Here is an 18,074-nt window from a genome sequence, read left to right on the forward strand (position 1 = left end):
ATCTTGGTGACCAAAATAGGAACAACTTGACTAGTGGAGAAAGTTGAAGACTGCAGCAAGTATATTAAACGTGTGTGTCCCTAGAAGGGAATTCTGGTAGTGAGAATCAATCATTTTATAGTTCTGAAAAGCCTCGTCATGTGTGCTGTGTCCTCTCATCAAGTGAAGTTTACTCATGAGTGGAGGCAGATACAGGCGTGGACTTGGGTAAGTTCCTTCAGTTGCTTATTCATGACTTGTGCTCAGTTTAACAGGCGTCATCACTGCAGGCGTTGTGGCAGGCTGGTGTGCAGTTCTTGCTCTACCAAGAAAATGGCAGTAGAAGCTTGTAGAGAAAATCCAGCTCGAGTATGTGATCAGTGCTATAGCTACTACAACAGAGATCATCTGCCTGGCTTGGTACATGACACAAGCACGTACGTCTTTCTATTCTAGTTATCCTCAATTCAAAATTGACTGGATCTGTTGAACACAGTTGTTTTAATGCTACTCCATAGTCCCTTGATTGTGACTTCTTGAACCTTGAGTATTCAAAAGCAAGTTCTTGATTAGATAGCCTTTTCATTAAGGGCACAGTTTCAAAGCCTGTGATGACAGATTTTCACGATCTGGTGGCTTTCGGCTGAGAGTTGGATGGGGATTCATTGTGCATTGGTTAGGCCAACTGGTGAAAAGTGCAGCTGAAAAGAGTGAGCTTTACTATTTGTGATCCCATAAAGCCTGCTGATAGCAGTATCAGCTATGGCAATATCAGGAGGCTTGTGAGGAATAGCAGTCTGAGGGGGAAAAAAAAAAAAGAAAAAAAGAAATAAGCAGTCACCTGTAGATAGATTAGCTTGAGTCAGAATGGTTGCTTATGCTACCAGATTAGGTCAGCAAAGCTTAGCTGTGAACTTGAATGATACTAGTCATGTTTTAATTGCTTGTGTTGTCTTTTTTTAATTGCAAAGTGTTTGTCTTTTGTTTATACTCACCTTATTTGTATTTAAAAAAACAAAAAAGAAAAAAAAAAAACCAGATGCTAAATCTTTCAGGTCAGAGACCTGGATCCCAAAAACGTCATGTGAGCTCTGACATGTTCTGGTACTGGGCAATTCTTATTCTCAGCATCTGTTTCATTATGATATGTGCAACAGCAAGTTGTTACTATAGAAGAAGTATGAGAACTAACTACTTAGTGTAGTTGAAATACAATATGTAGAGTCAGAATCTTGCACTTCAAGACAGCGGAGGGTAGGGACAAGGCAGTGGGTTGGGAAGGGCAGGGGAGAGAGACATGTTACATTTTTATAGTACCTTTTTCTGAAAAGGCTATCCATATTGATCCCTTTTCTTAAAAGTATGTTTTCCCCAGTGTGGAAAGGCATGGACTAGGCATGATGGTTCTTTCTGTCTTTTTATTGTAGCACGAAAGAAGATCAGGACCAAGTGGAAGGTAAGGAGTGGAATAGTATTAAAATGTGTTTTTTTTAAAGTGCATAATTACCAGTGCAGTTAGAGATGGCAAGCTGCCCTGCCTAGCTGTAGCTAAAGGTTGATCAAGACTTCAGTTACAAAATATCAGTGGTGTTTTTGCATGAGCAGTCTGAAATAAAGTATTCCAAACTTCTGTGAATGGGAAATTTGTGATTTAGGAGAAATGGCTGAGTCAATACTGAACAAGCAGTTTGGGGATTAAAGTACTGGGGAAAAAAACAGTTGGAGAAGGTACTTTGCATGCTAGAAATAGTCAGTGAGAGGCTGTGGTAAGAGTAGAAATTACTAGTCCACTATAGAGCTATACTGAGTGATGCTCTTTTTACAGACACTGCTAGAACAGTCTGTAAAAAGTGATCTCTCTGAATACTACTGCAGTGTGCTCTGATGTTTGATACCCCATTTTAGCTTTAGCTGGGGGTAGCAAAGGATGAGGCTTTGCTCATGGGTCTGGTTGTGACCTGAGTTCCATTTCCTTTGCTGGTTTTATAAATATCAACTACTAATTTCTCTTCAGTGCCTCAGTTTCCCCATCTAACATCATAAGACTTGAGGAGTAATAACAAAACTTCATTGGACTTTTTATTTTTTCCTGCAATTTTTCCTCAGATGGCATTTGTTGTTTGTTTCTTAAGTCAGGTGTTGGAGGTGATTCTGCAAAATTTTCATATACTGATGTGTTATTCTGCTGGACCAAAATAGTTATTTCAAGTGCTTATAGCAGTAATATGGTGAAAATCTTGTGTTTGTGCTACAAAACAAATGAGAATTAATATTTTTCCCTACTTGTCCCCTTTGAAATTTGGGCCATTTCAACGTTTTTGCTGTTGACAGAAGTAGCTTTACTGTTACCTTTGCTGCAAAACTGACTCAGCTGAAAATTAGTTTGAGCTGCTGCTTCTGATTAGATCCTTCTCTTCATTTGTGTTCTGTCTTTGTCTTGACCTGTAAGATTTACCCTGGTGCGTAAGGATTGTGACAGTGGGCTTGCAGGATTTTGTAATACACAAGGATATGGAGATTTTTGTTTCTTGAATTTCTGTATTACAAATTAGTGTGAATTACTACTTCTAAAGCAAGTATAGCAAATGTATATCTATTACAGTTACTACAAAATCACTACTGATAAAGTATATATTACAAGTTAGATAGCAAAGCAAATACGCTCATGATAAGTAACTTGTGTGTTTATATTAGTTATGCATATATAACTACATTAAAATATATATGTACAGATATATATTATACATAAATATTTCCAAGTGTACCTGGTATGGCACTCCCCAAGCTACTTCCAGGAGTGAGGCCAGTCAGTGATGGACCATGTCTCACTTCAAAGATGATCTCTGTCATGGAGTCAGCCACATGTGCCTGGCAAGGGTCAGATCTGTCCAGATCCCATGTAGAGAAGTTCATCAAGGGCAAGTTCTCAGAGAGAAGCTCTATTGTGGGTAGAAAGCAAGTAATTTTTTTATCACTAGAGACATAAGGGGATATCACTGCCTGGATCACCCTGTAGATGTTGCTAATTTCTGTTTTTTACCTGGGATAGCTAATAGATGATGATGGTTTCTACGTTCTCAGAACAATATTTACTTTCCCAAATGGTTTTCCTGTTTTTCCAGCTACAGCAGCCAACAGCTGTTGCTGTTTCCTACTTTCTCAGTCTGTTTTCCACCTTTCCAGATAAGTTCGTTGTTGCAGTTTCTTCTTTTTGCATTTATTGAGGATATCTCAGAATGTCTGTGGTTCTCTACTCAGCTGCACTTCAAGTATGCCAGCTTCACTTCTTAGGGATGCTCTGGGTTCCTAGGCTAGCAGTTCCCAGACTGGCAGGCATTTTCTTCTGTCAGTATTTCAGCAGACATCATCTCCTGTCAGTATTTTTTCCATTATACCAAGGTTGCCTTTATGGCTGCTCCCATTGCTTCTTGCTTTGATTCCAGCATTCCTACCTATCACCGGGCCCATATCATTCAGTCAGAATGAGTGAATCAGAACATGTTAGAGGGAAAGTGTTTTATCGGGCTGTTTTCCTAGCTTTTCTGTTGGAACTGTGAATACATCTTACCAAATGTTTTCAGACCTGGTTTGTTTTAATTATTCCACTCTCCGTTTCAATTTAGAAATAGCTTTTTTCTTTTTTTAGTTCACACTACAGTTTTAGAATTATTCACCACTCTAACAATTCTGTGAGCTCTAGAACAGTGAGTTTTTTAGTGTTTTTTTAATTTGTCTTGGTTTTGTTTTTTAAAACTTTTAAGCTTTTTCAGGGAGAAGTAGTTGATCAGGCATACAGGTGGCAAATTAGCTTTGTTCTCTGTTTTTCAATGTTGTATGAATGTCCATTGTTTCTCTGCCAGGAACCACAATCAGAAACCTGAGCATGCTGTGCTTGTGTATTTTCAGACGTGATTTGACCTGTAGCTAATCTCAGTTTTCTGGAATAATTCTTAGCTCAGTTTCAAAGTAGAACCAAGAATATATTTATTTATAGATATTTATTTTACTTATTTTTACTTTATTTTTACTTTATTTTATTTACCAAGAAGATATTTATTTAAATAATCTTTTGTTCAGTATCAGGTACAAGATGACAAATGGTACTACTGTACTACAGTGTCTGGGTTACTAATTTCGAAACAAATTTCGATAATCTGGCGCACAGAAAGTCTTTCCACAGAAGTGTCTTATGTTGAATCTTTTGATTAAAACTAATTTTCTGCCATACTACTTTGTAAGAAAACTTAACGCACAAGTTAGCTCGTCTTTTCAATGTCTTATCCTAAAGTTGCTGGACAGTATGTTCAAATAACTTGAATTCTCAAAAGAAGATACAGGCAGATAAGTAAACTTGGCTTTTCTCTTGCAACTGGTTCTTCAGTTTCCCTTGTTAGCTGTAACCTATAGGTCACATATTGCTATTTCCCTCCTGATCAGAAATGTTTAATACCTCATCTGAGAGAAGGCGAAAGAGGAAAGGTTGCTTTGTTTGATGTCCTGTAGGATAAAGATTGGTTAACTATTTGAAGACGTGTTACTGGATCCAGGTTTTGGTGAAAGGATGTTGATGATAGAGTGAGTTTAGGTACTGTTTGGTAGCCTGCTGAGGAATGGAAATGTTTCTTTAACGTGTGTACTAGACAAATGATACTGACAGGAATTGGTACAATGAAAGCGTCACAGATGATTCTTTTAAGACTGTGGGACTGCTCTGCATCATGCGTCTTTAGCCAGGTTTGTTGCTACTTGCACAATGATTCTACCTGTTCTTTCCTTCCTGGCTGCAGAAGCTCCTGATAATGAGTATTCCACAGTGGTGCGAATACCCAAGGCAACTGAGCTTGAATGGATTTTTTCCCTGAATGAAGAGGAGAATGAAATTGTGCGCAGTGAATTTTATTATGAACAGGTGAGATCCGGAGAAAGAGAGTCCAGTATAAGCAGTTCCCTGGAGAAGTACCTCAATATTCATGTTTGTGTCTTTCCTCAATTTGTCAGGCTCCCAGCTCTTCCTTGTGTATTGCCATCCTTAGCCTGCACAGCAACAGTATAGCGTGTGGCCACCAGCTGATAGAGCACTGCTGCAAATTGTCCCAAGGGCTCACTAATCCTGAGGTAGATGCTGGACTCCTTATGGACATCATGAAACAGTTACTCTTCAGTGCCAAAATGATGTTTGTAAAAGCTGGAAGGAGCCAAGATCTAGCGCTCTGTGACAGGTGATTTATCAGATATTCGCTAGGATGTATTGTCAAGATCATTATCTCCACTAGGGAGTTGGAGGGCGGGAGGGTTGCTTTGTGATTGTGCTGTGGACATCTTACACTATGAAATTCTCTTCCTGTTTAAGAATAGTATAAGAGCTCAAGTGATAGAAATTCGACTAATATGACTATGTAATAATTACTGAGAAAATTCTTAGAGTAGGAGAAATAATTCACAATAATTGAAGTAAATATTTTACTTCTACTGTTGTGGTGGGTTTTTTTGTTGTTGTTGTTTTGGTTGGTTTTTTTTTTTGCTTTCAGTGTGTATTCCAATATAGGATTTTAAACCTGTACTTCCTGAGAACCAGCATATTACTCTTTCTTCAGACTTTGTCCTCAGGGCTTTAAGTGGCAGGAGCAGTGTATAAATTTCAAACATACTATTTTGATTCTGTAACTTTAGTTGGTGTCTGCAGCCAGCATCTGCCAGTACTCCATTGAATGTTGGGAAGAAAAAAGAGTAGCCTCAGTAAGATAGTAGAACAGATAGAGAAACCTGGTGTACTGGTGAGTTAGGAACCACTGTTCTAAGAGTTGTCTTGGACATAAAGTTTTTTTTAAGATTCTTAGTGTGTGTGATAATAGTGGAAGTGTATGAATTTGTTTAACCTCTTTGTTTTCTCCTAGCTATATCAGCAAAGTGGATGTGTTGAATATTTTGGTTGCTGCTGCCTACCGTCCAGTACCATCTTTGGATCAGATTCTTCTCCCTGCAGCAGTAACAAGATTAAGAAATCGGCTTTTGGAAGCAGAGTACTATCAACTAGCTATAGAGGTAATGACAATAGAAGGATGTGAATGTTAATCTTTCTGTGGTGGTTTTTGTTTTTCTCTCTCTTGAGTTTAAATGGATGTGATGTGTGAAATGGACAATATTTAAACTGTTACAAACTGGGAATAAGTTTTTAAACAATGAAAACAATCTTATCTGAACATTGGGGGAAAAAAAAGCTTCTGAGAAGGAAGATGTATTCTGCTGTGGAGCAATCTGCTAAAAGGAAGGACAGGGGCCTTGTTTTCTGGTACAATTAAAATGGGGATAGACTAACTGCCAGACAGTCATTATGTGAAAGAATGTTACATCCAGCAGAAGGGCTGAGGCATACTTTGTGGCAGGATTTTGTCTGAAGCTTGTATGTTTGGTTTTATTTGTCCGTAATATCACAGAAGATTTTAATAAGGCAACTTTAGTAAGCATTTACTTGAAAAAGAGCAATGGTGGCAAATCTGTCTGTCAGAGCTCATGTGGTTTATCTTCCATCCTGTTCCTGCTCCTAGTATTTCACAAGCCTCTGTTTATGGCATTGCAATTTGTAGGAAGAGGATTATGACGCTGCAAAACATATTAGGATTTTTAAGGGTAACAAGCAGCAGAAATAAATAACATATTTGAATAAAAAGGGTTCATGTTTAAAGGCAGGTGATAGACTAAAGAAAATCAGGAATAAATTTGATCAGCAGAGTTTTATGAAGTAAAAAAAAATCTTGGCAGTTCATGGGGCATTTGCTATTGTTTTGTTTTTTAAACCACAAACCCAATTAACTTTACTATGTAAAAATCATTTGCCTTACGACATTTTCACATCAGGAACAGATTTTTTTGTAAGGCTTAAAACTGCTGAATTGAAATTTCCCAGATATGTGACTGCCTAAACGTGTGCAATAAAAACATTGATTTGGAAATCGTGGGTGTTTCAGTAGCTGGCACTTTGTGCCAGTAACCTACAAATAATCAGCATGTCATTTTTTGTTTGTTTTAATGGGAAATGCAGTTCAGGAAGTGAAAGGTCACAGTCTCCAATAAGCTAGCTTTCCTATTTTCTGTATTGGGACTGTATTGCAATATTACCAAATTATTTTGAATTTAGGTTTCTACAAAGTCTGGCTTGGATCCAAGTGGAGCATGGCATGCCTGGGGCATGGCTTGTCTTAAAGCTGGAAATTTAAGCTCAGCAAGAGAGAAGTTTAACCGGTGTTTAAAGCCACCTGTGGATCTAAACCAGCTGAACCATGGTTCAAGGCTTGTCCAGGATGTGATACAATACCTGGAGTCCACAGTGAAGCCCGTACTCATTGCGGTAAGGGTCTTCTATTCTGCCTACTGTGAAAGGCTATGGCAAAGCCAAGTATTGATGCTATAAGATCTTATAGCAATGCAGGATACAATATCAGGTATCAGGTTTCTTCTTTTGTCATGATTGTGTATTGCAAACTGAATATTGTTGAGAAGTTCACTAGCTGCTTCCTCACAGTGAATTGGTGGCTGAGTACCAGATCATAGTGTTGTTTTTTGTTTGTTTTTAATAGCAATTTGGGGCATGGTCAGTGGATGGGAAAGAAGCTGTAGTGGTTAACGTGTTATTACTGCAGTCTGAGGAAAGTAAACTCCATCCCAACAATATGTTGTGGTGTTGCAGTGATGTAATTTGTCTATCAAAACTCTAGTAACTTAGCACATATTCAAAGCTGAGGTTAAAAATGTGATCTCACAATTTTTCCCTTGGCTGTAAACACTACTACATGGTTTGGGGTTATCTCTGGAAGTTCTGATTAGGTATACAAAAAAAAGACTCTTAGTACTAAGTAAATACAAAATCATAATGGTGAAAGACCTCTTAGGAAAGTATTCCAGGAGAATAAAAAAGTCTGCTTGAATTAGGTTATTGAAGTAGCTGCTGGAGTGTTTTGTTTAATAAACAAGCCTCCCATCTGTCCCTGAAAACAGAGCTGTGTTAGTCATGAGAACATTCAATGTCTCTGATAGCACAGCTTCAATCTAATTTTTATAAAAAGCATTCCTGGAGACTAACCCCTCCAAAGCGATGACCATTTTCAAAACAAGAACGAAAAAGCTTCAGGGCTGGGTGACAAGGTCTAATTGAAAAGAAGGTTCTCTTCTTAGCCATCACCTATCACTGATTTTGTTTTAACAGCAGGATGATGATTACTTTGCCACATTGAGGGAACTTGAAGCAACGCTGAGAACAAGAAGTCTCTCTCTGGAGATGATGTGTGAGGGGAAGGTTCAACACAACAGCTACTATCAGGAGTGCTTGTTCTATTTACATAGTTATGGCACTAATCTGGCAATAATAAGCTTTTACATGAGACATGACTGTATGAGAGAAGCACTGCTTCACTTGTTAAATAAGGTGAGTAATCCAGTTTGCTGTCACTTAAAATTAAATTTTGAAAAGCAGCTTAAGAGGACTTCAAGGCCAGTCAAGATGGTAATGAGCATCATAGAGCATTCTAGAGAGCATGTTTTTCTGCACAGTAGTTTTTCAGTGTCCTGAACATTATCACACAGACTGTCCAGTGACTGACAAGAATTCAGTGACATGGGAAAATAATGTTGATCTTTACATCTTGTGTTTAATCTCTCTTCCTCATTGTGCTGAAACAGTGGCTTCTAGAGAAAAGGAAAAAGTTGTTTTCTTTTTTTTTTGTAGAGCCACTGTATCAACACTGCTTTGTCTTTTTACTATAAAGCTGAAAATCTGCACCAGTTGCTAATACAGAGAGAAAGAAGATTTTTGAATTCCAACACGGTGATAACTTTAGACAGTTCATCACAGGGGCCTTAAGCACATGATGTATGAGGAAGGTGACGAGGAGTGTTTTTTCAGTTTGAAAGAGAGAGCAGGCAAGGGAAGACCTGTGTGCTGATTTCAATTACTGAGTGGGTGATTATGGACAGAATGGATTCAGGCTTATTTTACGTGCACAATGAAAGAGACAATGGATGCAATTTGGAGCAAGGGAAGTTCCAGCTGAATATAAGGAAAATGTGTTTTGTTTTGTTTTGCATTGACGTGAGGATGTTTAGGCTGGGAACTAGGTCCCAGAGAGGCTGTTGAATCACCCTGCTTGGTAGTACTCAGAATGTGACTGGGTAGATCTAGAGAGGTCACTCTTTGAGTGAGGGTTTGAACCACATGACCTCCAGAGATTCCTTCCAACTAAATTATCTGTCAATTCTATGATCTCTGTCACTCGATACTGCTCTTATATAAGGAAAATCTACATGCCACAGCTGCTTTGCTTCAGGCTACTTTTCTGGTGTTTGTGTAGGAATCCCCATCAGAAGTGTTCATTGAAGGGATCTTCATTCCAAGCTATGAAAGTGGAAAACTGCATATGTTGGAGAACTTGCTGGAAACCATTGATCCAGGATTGGAGAGCTGGGGTATCTACTTGATTGCGACCTGCAAATACTTGCAGAGAAAGAACTACTACCACATTCTGTATGAGCTACAACAGTTCATGAAGGTAAGATGAGAAATGTTGAATGCTGTCAGGCTTTGGGTTATTTATTTTGCTGTAAATCTGCATGGTGGACAAGTATATTTTTGCTACTTTCCAATCCTGAAAAACAGATGGAAGGCCTGGACTGACTGCAGCTGACCTGGTGTGTGTTTCTGTGATGGATCTGGCACATTGCAGTAGCTTAACTATTGCTTTAAAGAAAACAGAGCATTGCCTGCTTTGTGTGAACACTTCATAGAGACAAGGATTAGAGAAGGTGGTTTACTCTGATCCATCTTAGTGTTCGATATATTTCTTCTAGGATCATGTTCGTGCTGCTATGACCTGCATTAGATTTTTCACTCATGGAGCAAAATCATACACTGAACTGGGAGGCAAACAAACGTGGCTTGTAAAGATTAAGGACCATCTCAAAGTCTACCTGCAGGAGGTCTCAAGAAGTTCAGGAAGGAAGAAAATGGTATACACTTTTCGGAAGAAAATGTCTGCTACAGATGTGTCGAGGTATATATAAACAACAAGCTAAGTTATGGGAAACAGGAAATTCTGGCTTTGTCTTTTCTTAATAGTTGTGTTTGGGCTGAATTTAGCTAACACATGCTAGGTGGGCCTGACCAAGATCTGACTAGCTAGTTGCAAGTATAGGATTCCCATTACTTTTTTCCCCAGCTACCCAGAAGATGAGCAATTATTTTCACTAAATAATCTAGTCTATCATCTACCTTTCTTCAATTTAAAAAAAGAAATCAAACAAAAAAAACATTCCATGCATACACAGTTATATTTAGCTGGCTATATTTGTTTGAATTTTAATTCAGCTGTATACAAGTTACAAGCTTCAGTATTAACTGATTCCTTATGTTCAAAAAATGAAAGTGTAAATTTAGCCATATATCTTTTGTACTTGGGCTTTTATATCTTGATTTTCTTAGTTTTTTTTTCTTTCATATTTTTAAGGCTAGACACTAAGCTTAAAGTTGGGGGGGAGTGGGTATAAAGAGGTCAAAAAGAGAGAGCAGATACTTGTTTGGGATTCAGATTTTCTGGATCACTCTTTAGAACAATGCAAATAAGGCTTACCTGCAGCTTTCATTTGCTGAGTGCACAAATCTAAAAAGAACCTCATTGCTGTAGATTTGGCTACATGAAAAACAGTCCAATAGTAACTAAAATAATTACTGTTTGGAAATACATGTCATTATGAAATATATTCAAGGAAGTAGTAAGTTTACATGAACAGTAATTGACACTTTCTCTATTTCAAAATGAAGTGAGTTTTTTTTTTTCCTGCCTAGGCACATCAATACAGTTGATCTGCAGATGGAAGTAACTAAGTTCTTGCATCGATGTGAGATCTCAGGAACCTCTCAAATGACAGGTCCCTCCCTGCCCACACTCTTCGGAAACAATAGCATGAAAATGGATGTTGCTTGCAAGGTACTTACTGCTGTTTAAAACACAGCTTTTTTTATCAGCAATACTAATGTGATATAGAGGTTGAAACATTTGATGGTTGGAGCAACATCTGGTAGTATTCATGGGCAAGTTATATGTGCATGTATACAACCTACAGTTAATGAAAAAGTAATGTTTTCTCCTCAAAGTAGCAGAGAACACCTAAGAACCTGGAGCTTCTGTGCTCAAAATGCTTACCCAGTGTTCCATAGTGAATCAATGTGACAACAGACCCCGTATTTGCTCTACTTCTTGTTGGATGGCGTTGTTTTCTGTTGAAGTAATGTGGTGTCTTCTGGACTCTAGGCAAAATCTAGAAATGCAAGCATTATTATTTAACGATAGGTCACAAAAAGGGAATGTGCATCCTCAAACTCGTCTGATGCCTCTCTTTTCAGGTCATGTTGGAAGGCAAAAACATTGAGGAGGGATTTGGGATTGCCTTCAGAGTCCTTCAGGTATGGAAAAAACTGGTAGAACTACTACTACTATTACCAAAGAACCTACTGCAAAGAGCAGTTCTTTAAGCAAAAGACTTCTGCCGAAGGTCTTTTAATCCACAAAATGGAAAATCTCTTATCAGAGAAGTCACTTGTTCAAGTCTTAAACATTCAGAAGTTTGAAGTAAGTTTGAAGTAAGTTTGAAGTAAGTTTGAAGTAAGTTTGAAGTAAGTTTGAAGTAAGTTTGAAGTAAGTTTGAAGTAAGTTTGAAGTAAGTTTGAAGTAAGTTTGAAGTAAGTTTGAAGTAAGTTTGAAGTAAGTTTGAAGTAAGTTTGAAGTAAGTTTGAAGTAAGTTTGAAGTAAGTTTGAAGTAAGTTTGAAGTAAGTTTGAAGTAAGTTTGAAGTAAGTTTGAAGTAAGTTTGAAGTAAGTTTGAAGTAAGTTTGAAGTAAGTTTGAAGTAAGTTTGAAGTAAGTTTGAAGTAAGTTTGAAGTAAGTTTGAAGTAAGTTTGAAGTAAGTTTGAAGTAAGTTTGAAGTAAGTTTGAAGTAAGTTTGAAGTAAGTTTGAAGTAAGTTTGAAGTAAGTTTGAAGTAAGTTTGAAGTAAGTTTGAAGTAAGTTTGAAGTAAGTTTGAAGTAAGTTTGAAGTAAGTTTGAAGTAAGTTTGAAGTAAGTTTGAAGTAAGTTTGAAGTAAGTTTGAAGTAAGTTTGAAGTAAGTTTGAAGTAAGTTTGAAGTAAGTTTGAAGTAAGTTTGAAGTAAGTTTGAAGTAAGTTTGAAGTAAGTTTGAAGTAAGTTTGAAGTAAGTTTGAGCTTCAGCAGGACACCTCCAGACTAATTGTCTCTTACAAATGAATTATGTGGAGCTTTTCTTTTGCCTTGCACCTTGTTTAGTGACTCAGTGCCGGCAAACCACTATCGGTGATGTGAGTAGAGCTCTGACATGGCAGCTCTCTGTGGTTTGTGACAGCCGCGCACATATACCAGATACATAAGTATCTCTGCACTGTTCTCCTAACTGAGAGAGCAAAGCTAAATAACTGAAAACTGTCTCTGGAGACCTCATCCTCTTCATGTCTGGGCAGGAGCTGAGGTGCTTACAAGCTAGCGTAGCACATTAGCCTCCAAACTTTTCTGTGTGTTCCTCATCCATATGTTGGGAGTTGCTAAAGGACATTGCTTTGTGCAGTGTGGTGTTGCAGTTGCCTCCCATATGGGAGAGAGGATATAGCAGGGCATTTTCTGGACAGAGGTGGCACAGTGAAGGAGTATCTGTGACCCTGCTGCCTGGTACATTTGTGACTGATGCATATGTCAGACCCTGCTTCTTCCTTTGGGTCAGGATGTACAAGGCAGAGCACTTGTTTGGAGTGGGAAAAGTAGCACTTAACAGCAACAGTAGTCACTACCTCCCAGTAAAAAGGGAGCAACAAGTCCAACTGCCAAGCATCACTTCTGTTTCCTTTTTTTTTAATTCCTTGCCTTATTCATGGCAGGATCAGTCTGCATCTTTTATCTTTCTTCATATGGGAGGTATATCATGATCAGATACCTCTTATTTTCCAGGGTACACAAGTGGTGTCTGCTGGACAGGATTATAATGGGAGCCTGCTAAGTGAGGTAGCAGTGGGTTGGGACTAGGAAAGATGTTCTGTCAGAAGCAGTAAAATTTACTTTTGTCACCCTGGAAAAGAAGGTGACAATGTCCTTGTTTTTGAGCAAAACTGAAATTTACCGGTCTGATTATGAAGAAGCTTTGAGCCAGTCCTGGGCAGTGGTGACTGGAAACTCAGAACCAACCAAAACAGTTTTCACTTTTTAAGAGCATAGTGTGATATTTATGGTATGATATGATATTGTGTAGAGTCCCTCTGAGAAAACCTGCTGAGAATGTTTAACGTGTTGCTCTGGTGTTCACCTACCTCTAGGACTTCCAGCTGGAGGCTACAGAAGTGTACAGCAAAGTGGCCAAGCAGCTGGTGAAGCAGCAAAAGTACAGTGAGATCCGGCAGCTCCTCAAGTGTGTCAGTGAGTCTGGAGTGGCAGCCAAAAATGATGGGGATAACATTATCTTAAACTGTCTAAATGAATTCAAGAACATACCTGCTGAGGTAATTCTATTCTGCATCATGTCCTTTTTGAAGTAATGCGGGTAAATACAGTACAGGCTACAGAGAGACCATCCTGTGCTGCTCTTCTAGTAGTATCTTCAAACATTCTGGCTCTGTACTGCATGCATTGTTTAAAGGTGGGAGTGTGTATTTTCCTTCCTTAAGCTAGCTCCTTTGAGAGGAGATGATAGCCTACCCTGCACTTCCCAAATGAGTACCCACGGCAGGGACTGAATCTTTTCCTGACAGGACCTGCTAAATGCCCCTGACTGGGGTGGGAGGTGTTCCCTTCAGTGAAATTTCCCTGGCTAACGCAGAGGATATGTGGAGATAGACCTGCTGCCTCCACTGGAAACAACTTTAAAATTCCCTTTACCTACCAAAGTGTCTTTTCCATCCTTGTGAAGAAAGCAGATGTCCTCTAGCCTGACTAATAGAACTTGATAGAGGACAAGAGATTGACCTCATAGTGTTCTCTAGGGATACCCCACAGACAAGGCAGGTAGAAGAAAGCTGTGGTAATAGGAGGAATTGGACTTTGTATTTTCTGTGTGTATGGTAGTGGTGGTTGGTGTCGTGTAAACATCTAGCTGTGATCTCAGCAGCCCTTCTTCTAGGCAGAGGTTTGGTCCCTGAAGGAGTAAAGGTTTGCAAACGGTAGTCATTCTGAATGTGAACACCTTTTCCCTTCTTTGGATACAGGATCTTGATAATCTGATCCAGGATATGGACAGTGATGAAAACAAGGTATGTATAAGCACAGTAAAGGAACTCCTTTAGCAGGAGCTGAACAGCCCAGTCTTGGTCTGAAGGCATTGTGCTCTCTTCCAGCATCTTCTCTCTCATCCTCACCCAAGTCAAGGTTTTGATGGCCACTGCCTAGATTGTAGAAATCAGTGAGTTGGTTAAGGCTGTGGTGATTGAGTGTAGAGCTGTGAGATGAAGATATGGATTGATGTTATCCTTATTGATTCATTGACAGTCCTTGGAGTGAGAGCTAGGCATTTGTAATAGTGGGAAGAAAAGTATTTCAGAGATACCTCTAAGGTGGCCATTTCAGCTTATCATTCTTTCAGGATTATATTGTTTTTATTGTGATTGGGAGTTAATAAAATTTCTCCAATTCTGTTATACACTTTTCCTCTTAGAGGAAATGAGGCCTGAACTACTTGGTTTTTGTTAGCTTAAATACCAGCCTGCCAGGCCCCCGGAGAGTCACGCTCTGCGAACTCTGGATGCATGTTTGTAGATGAAGAGACTGTGGTTCAGAGTTGCAGACTGTCATAGATCCTGAGGGCCATAACTAGGAGTGAAATCTAAAAATTTGTGACTCTTCTCTGTCTTGCTCCAACTGACAAACTCGGTGTTTTATGTGGATTGAAAAATGGGCTTTTAGATCTGCCTTTTATGCAAGATTTATTACTGAAATGTATTAGCTCTTCTACAAGAACCATAGAAGAGCAGTACAAGAAAATGACTTTTCTAATCTTTGTCATGGGGATATGGTAACTTAATGCACAAAATAGGATTATTAATGTTGATTTCATGGTGAGACTGTAAAGGAGTTTCCATAGGAGACAAACTGAGCAAAATACTTGTCTATTCATCTTTCACACTGGGATCTGCTCTGTGCAATACTCTGTTTCATAACATGCTGCTACTGCCTTGTACAAGAAGCTTCTGAGCTAGATAATTCCAGTGAATCCTGGCTTAAGCTCGTTGCGTTAGCTTGCCATAGTTTTCTCACTGAGTTCTGCCTGCCTTTTCTGCTTCAGATCCAAGCGTACCTGATGTGCAACAAGTTGCGTTCTGCCTATCTGGTCTCGGTGAGACAGGAGAAGACCAGAGCAGTGCAGCTAGTCCAGCATGTGCGCCAGCTGGCTGAGAACAGTGGAGAAGATGTTGTGCAGGCTATCTGTACCCAGTGGCTTGCCGTGCACCAGCCCAAAATGAGAAATCGCCTTGCCCAGGGCAGTAGGAAGTAATTGACGTTCGCCATCATGCAGAAGGGGAAGACTTCAAGACAGCTTAAAGGCATGCAGTCCACCAGTCTCTTGGTAAAAGGGAAGTCTCCTGACTTGTGTTGGTGGCAAATGGAAGCTGCTAATGTGCCTCTGGTTGGAAGGAAGGGAACTAAATTACAAGTGCCAGTATTTTGACAGTGACTACCTCAGGGTGTTTTTTGGGTATTTCTTTGATTGGGGGGGTGGGAGGGTGGCATTTGCAAACTGAACAAGCAAGATTTTAGGTTTATGGAAGAGAGCACTTGTGTTTTTTAGAAATGCACTGACCTTTATTGCATGTATTTTATTTCTAATCCAGAAAACCTGTATAGAGAGGAGAGAAAAATCTCACCAGCTCAATGTAGCCTAAAGTATAAAACTTTGATTGTGGGTTTCCTGTAAAATTTTTCAAGATTGGAGAGCTCTTTTACAAAGACTGAAATTCAGAGATGATTGTTTTTAAAGCCTCTATAAAAAAATTATTGCTACCTTCCCTCCCCCTCGTCCCCCCAGTGCAGTGTGCTCAATTTCTGTAGTTCATTTGAAAAAGTATGAACTGATTCTTCATGGCAGGTTTCTGCTGACCACTTGCACTGGCTGATGTACGTAGGGCAATTGAGTCCTTACTAGATGGATGAAATTATAAAGGGCATATCCAGCAAAGGGACTACAAATGGAAAATCCTTTAATTTTTTTTTTAATTACCTACCTCTTTCTTTGCTATGGTAATATCCAATGAAGTGTTGTGATGCAGCTTTATCACTGAGCAGATGCCAGTAAATTTCAGGTGTGGCAGGAAATACGGAAAGATAGAGCTGTGGTAAAGTTCAGCAGGCACTCTGTATTCCTATCACACAGGGATTTTTTTGTTTTTGTTTCTTAGGAATATAACCTGTCCCTGATAGGTACAACAGAACGCTAGTCTGAATTTGTATTAAGTGGACATACTGTATAGATTATCATGCCAGGCTTTGCTCTGGAGTGCGTTAGGGTATGTGAAAAGACAGTATTCTGTAGTGCAAGGAACGGGACAGTAGCTTCTGCGCAGAATTTGTCTGTGTGGATGGGGCTTACTGTGACTAGAAACAGAATGGAATTCTTAGGGTTAATTGGTTTCATGAAAGAGCAGATATCTTTGTGTAATTTCTGTGTTGAAGGATGCATAAAGAAGCAGCTGCCTCTCTGCAACCATGAGTGGGACATGAGAAATGAGCAGAAGAAAGGTAGACAGCAGTAGGACCTTCTAAAAGAAGCAACACACAACGTGGCCACGAGAGTTTGTTTGCCAGTAGCATGTACTTCAGCATGAGAGGTGGGAAAACTAGTTCACTTTTTTGTGAGATTGGTTAGTTTTTTTTACTTTCTGCAAAAGAAACAACAGTATTTCTGAAGTGTAACATAACTGCAATATAACTTTTAGTACATAAAACAATTGAGACTGTTTTGTACTACCCCCGAACTCACTGCAGTGACGGAATCGGCTTCCATAGCATTGAAAAGGGACTTGCTCTATCTCCTTTGGGTGTTTCAGGAGCTGTGCTCCACTGACACTAACCACATTTAGATTTCAGAATCTCCCAATCACGGATTTGCACAATCTCATTAGTGAGCAGTACTAATGACAGCTGCTTTTGTTTTCTTGGCCAAACTGACCTAGCTTGCCATCAGCTTAGAGCTGTTAGGCTAATCCTAAAACGTGACACTATCTATCTCTTTGATGACTTCTAACTCACTTCTGAATAACTAGGGGGGGAGGTTCTACGGTAGATGTGCTTTCCTGTAACACCTACACTTCTGCTCAAGTTCTTTACAGCTGCATAGAGCACAGAGTGGAGTTTTTCACGCAGACCAGTCAGTTCTATACCTGCCTTTCTCCTTGACCTCTTTGCACTGTACCTTATGCACTTTATACAGTGTTTGTTGTAATTTGATGTTCTTAACCTGGAATTGTAGGGATCTATCTTTCACTGGAACTGGAATTTTGATCCTGACCAACTGCCTTGTGTCATGAATAGTGCAATTATCAGGAGGCTTTGAATTTTTGAGCTTCAGAAATGAATTGAGTACTGCCATTTAAACTTTCTATATTAATGACCAAGGATTGTTTACAATGGGAAAAAAAAAACAGAATAAAGTGTTCTGACTGAAGGTTTCAATATATCTTCTGTTTGTTTTTTATCTCAGCGTAGCTGGGACTCTTGTTCTAGATCTGTATTTTGCTTTTGGCTATGCTCAGCAGATAAACTAGAAGGGGAAGAATTGTTTTGTCATGCAAAAATCTCTTTGCTGTGATGTTCTCAATATTTAGAGCAACTGGAATATCACCTCTTCAGAGGTCGTGCCAGTAGCTAGTTCAGCTTATACATGCACTCTCACAGACTAGTAATCCTCCTCAGAGAGCTTTGCACGGTAATGTAACTCTCTCTTACAATGCTCCCTTTAAGGCAGCTAAATGAGCTTAAGATCTCATTTTACAGATCAACCTAGAAGGTGTAAGTGACTTGCCCAAGGTCAGACAGAGAAAGAGACAGACACTCTATGTAATATATAGT

At 39.1% G+C, this 18,074-nt stretch overlaps 1 protein-coding gene across 2 annotated transcripts in view; it reads left to right on the forward strand.

The window, feature by feature from the left end:
- ZFYVE26 (zinc finger FYVE-type containing 26) overlaps positions 1 to 17,597 on the forward strand; it is a 48,806-nt gene extending 31,209 nt beyond the window's left edge. Inside the window, exons 29-43 of one of the 2 annotated variants that reach the window (XM_050711264.1) lie at positions 247 to 416; positions 1,407 to 1,435; positions 4,767 to 4,888; positions 4,978 to 5,198; positions 5,874 to 6,021; positions 7,115 to 7,324; positions 8,180 to 8,398; positions 9,321 to 9,518; positions 9,817 to 10,019; positions 10,811 to 10,952; positions 11,369 to 11,428; positions 13,337 to 13,519; positions 14,222 to 14,266; positions 15,295 to 16,071; positions 16,680 to 17,597. In XM_050711264.1, coding sequence (XP_050567221.1) covers positions 247 to 416; positions 1,407 to 1,435; positions 4,767 to 4,888; positions 4,978 to 5,198; positions 5,874 to 6,021; positions 7,115 to 7,324; positions 8,180 to 8,398; positions 9,321 to 9,518; positions 9,817 to 10,019; positions 10,811 to 10,952; positions 11,369 to 11,428; positions 13,337 to 13,519; positions 14,222 to 14,266; positions 15,295 to 15,504 — 2,160 coding nt within the window. In that variant the 3' untranslated portion in view covers positions 15,505 to 16,071; positions 16,680 to 17,597. Of the gene's footprint in view, positions 1 to 246; positions 417 to 1,406; positions 1,436 to 4,766; positions 4,889 to 4,977; positions 5,199 to 5,873; positions 6,022 to 7,114; positions 7,325 to 8,179; positions 8,399 to 9,320; positions 9,519 to 9,816; positions 10,020 to 10,810; positions 10,953 to 11,368; positions 11,429 to 13,336; positions 13,520 to 14,221; positions 14,267 to 15,294; positions 16,072 to 16,679 lie in introns of those variants that run through there. The other variant, XM_035540014.2, reaches the window with a different exon arrangement.
- The last annotated feature ends 477 nt before the right edge of the window (positions 17,598 to 18,074 follow it).

Source organism: Cygnus atratus, chromosome 5 (genome assembly GCF_013377495.2).
Source record: "Cygnus atratus isolate AKBS03 ecotype Queensland, Australia chromosome 5, CAtr_DNAZoo_HiC_assembly, whole genome shotgun sequence".
In the NCBI taxonomy this organism is placed as follows: domain Eukaryota; kingdom Metazoa; phylum Chordata; class Aves; order Anseriformes; family Anatidae; genus Cygnus; species Cygnus atratus.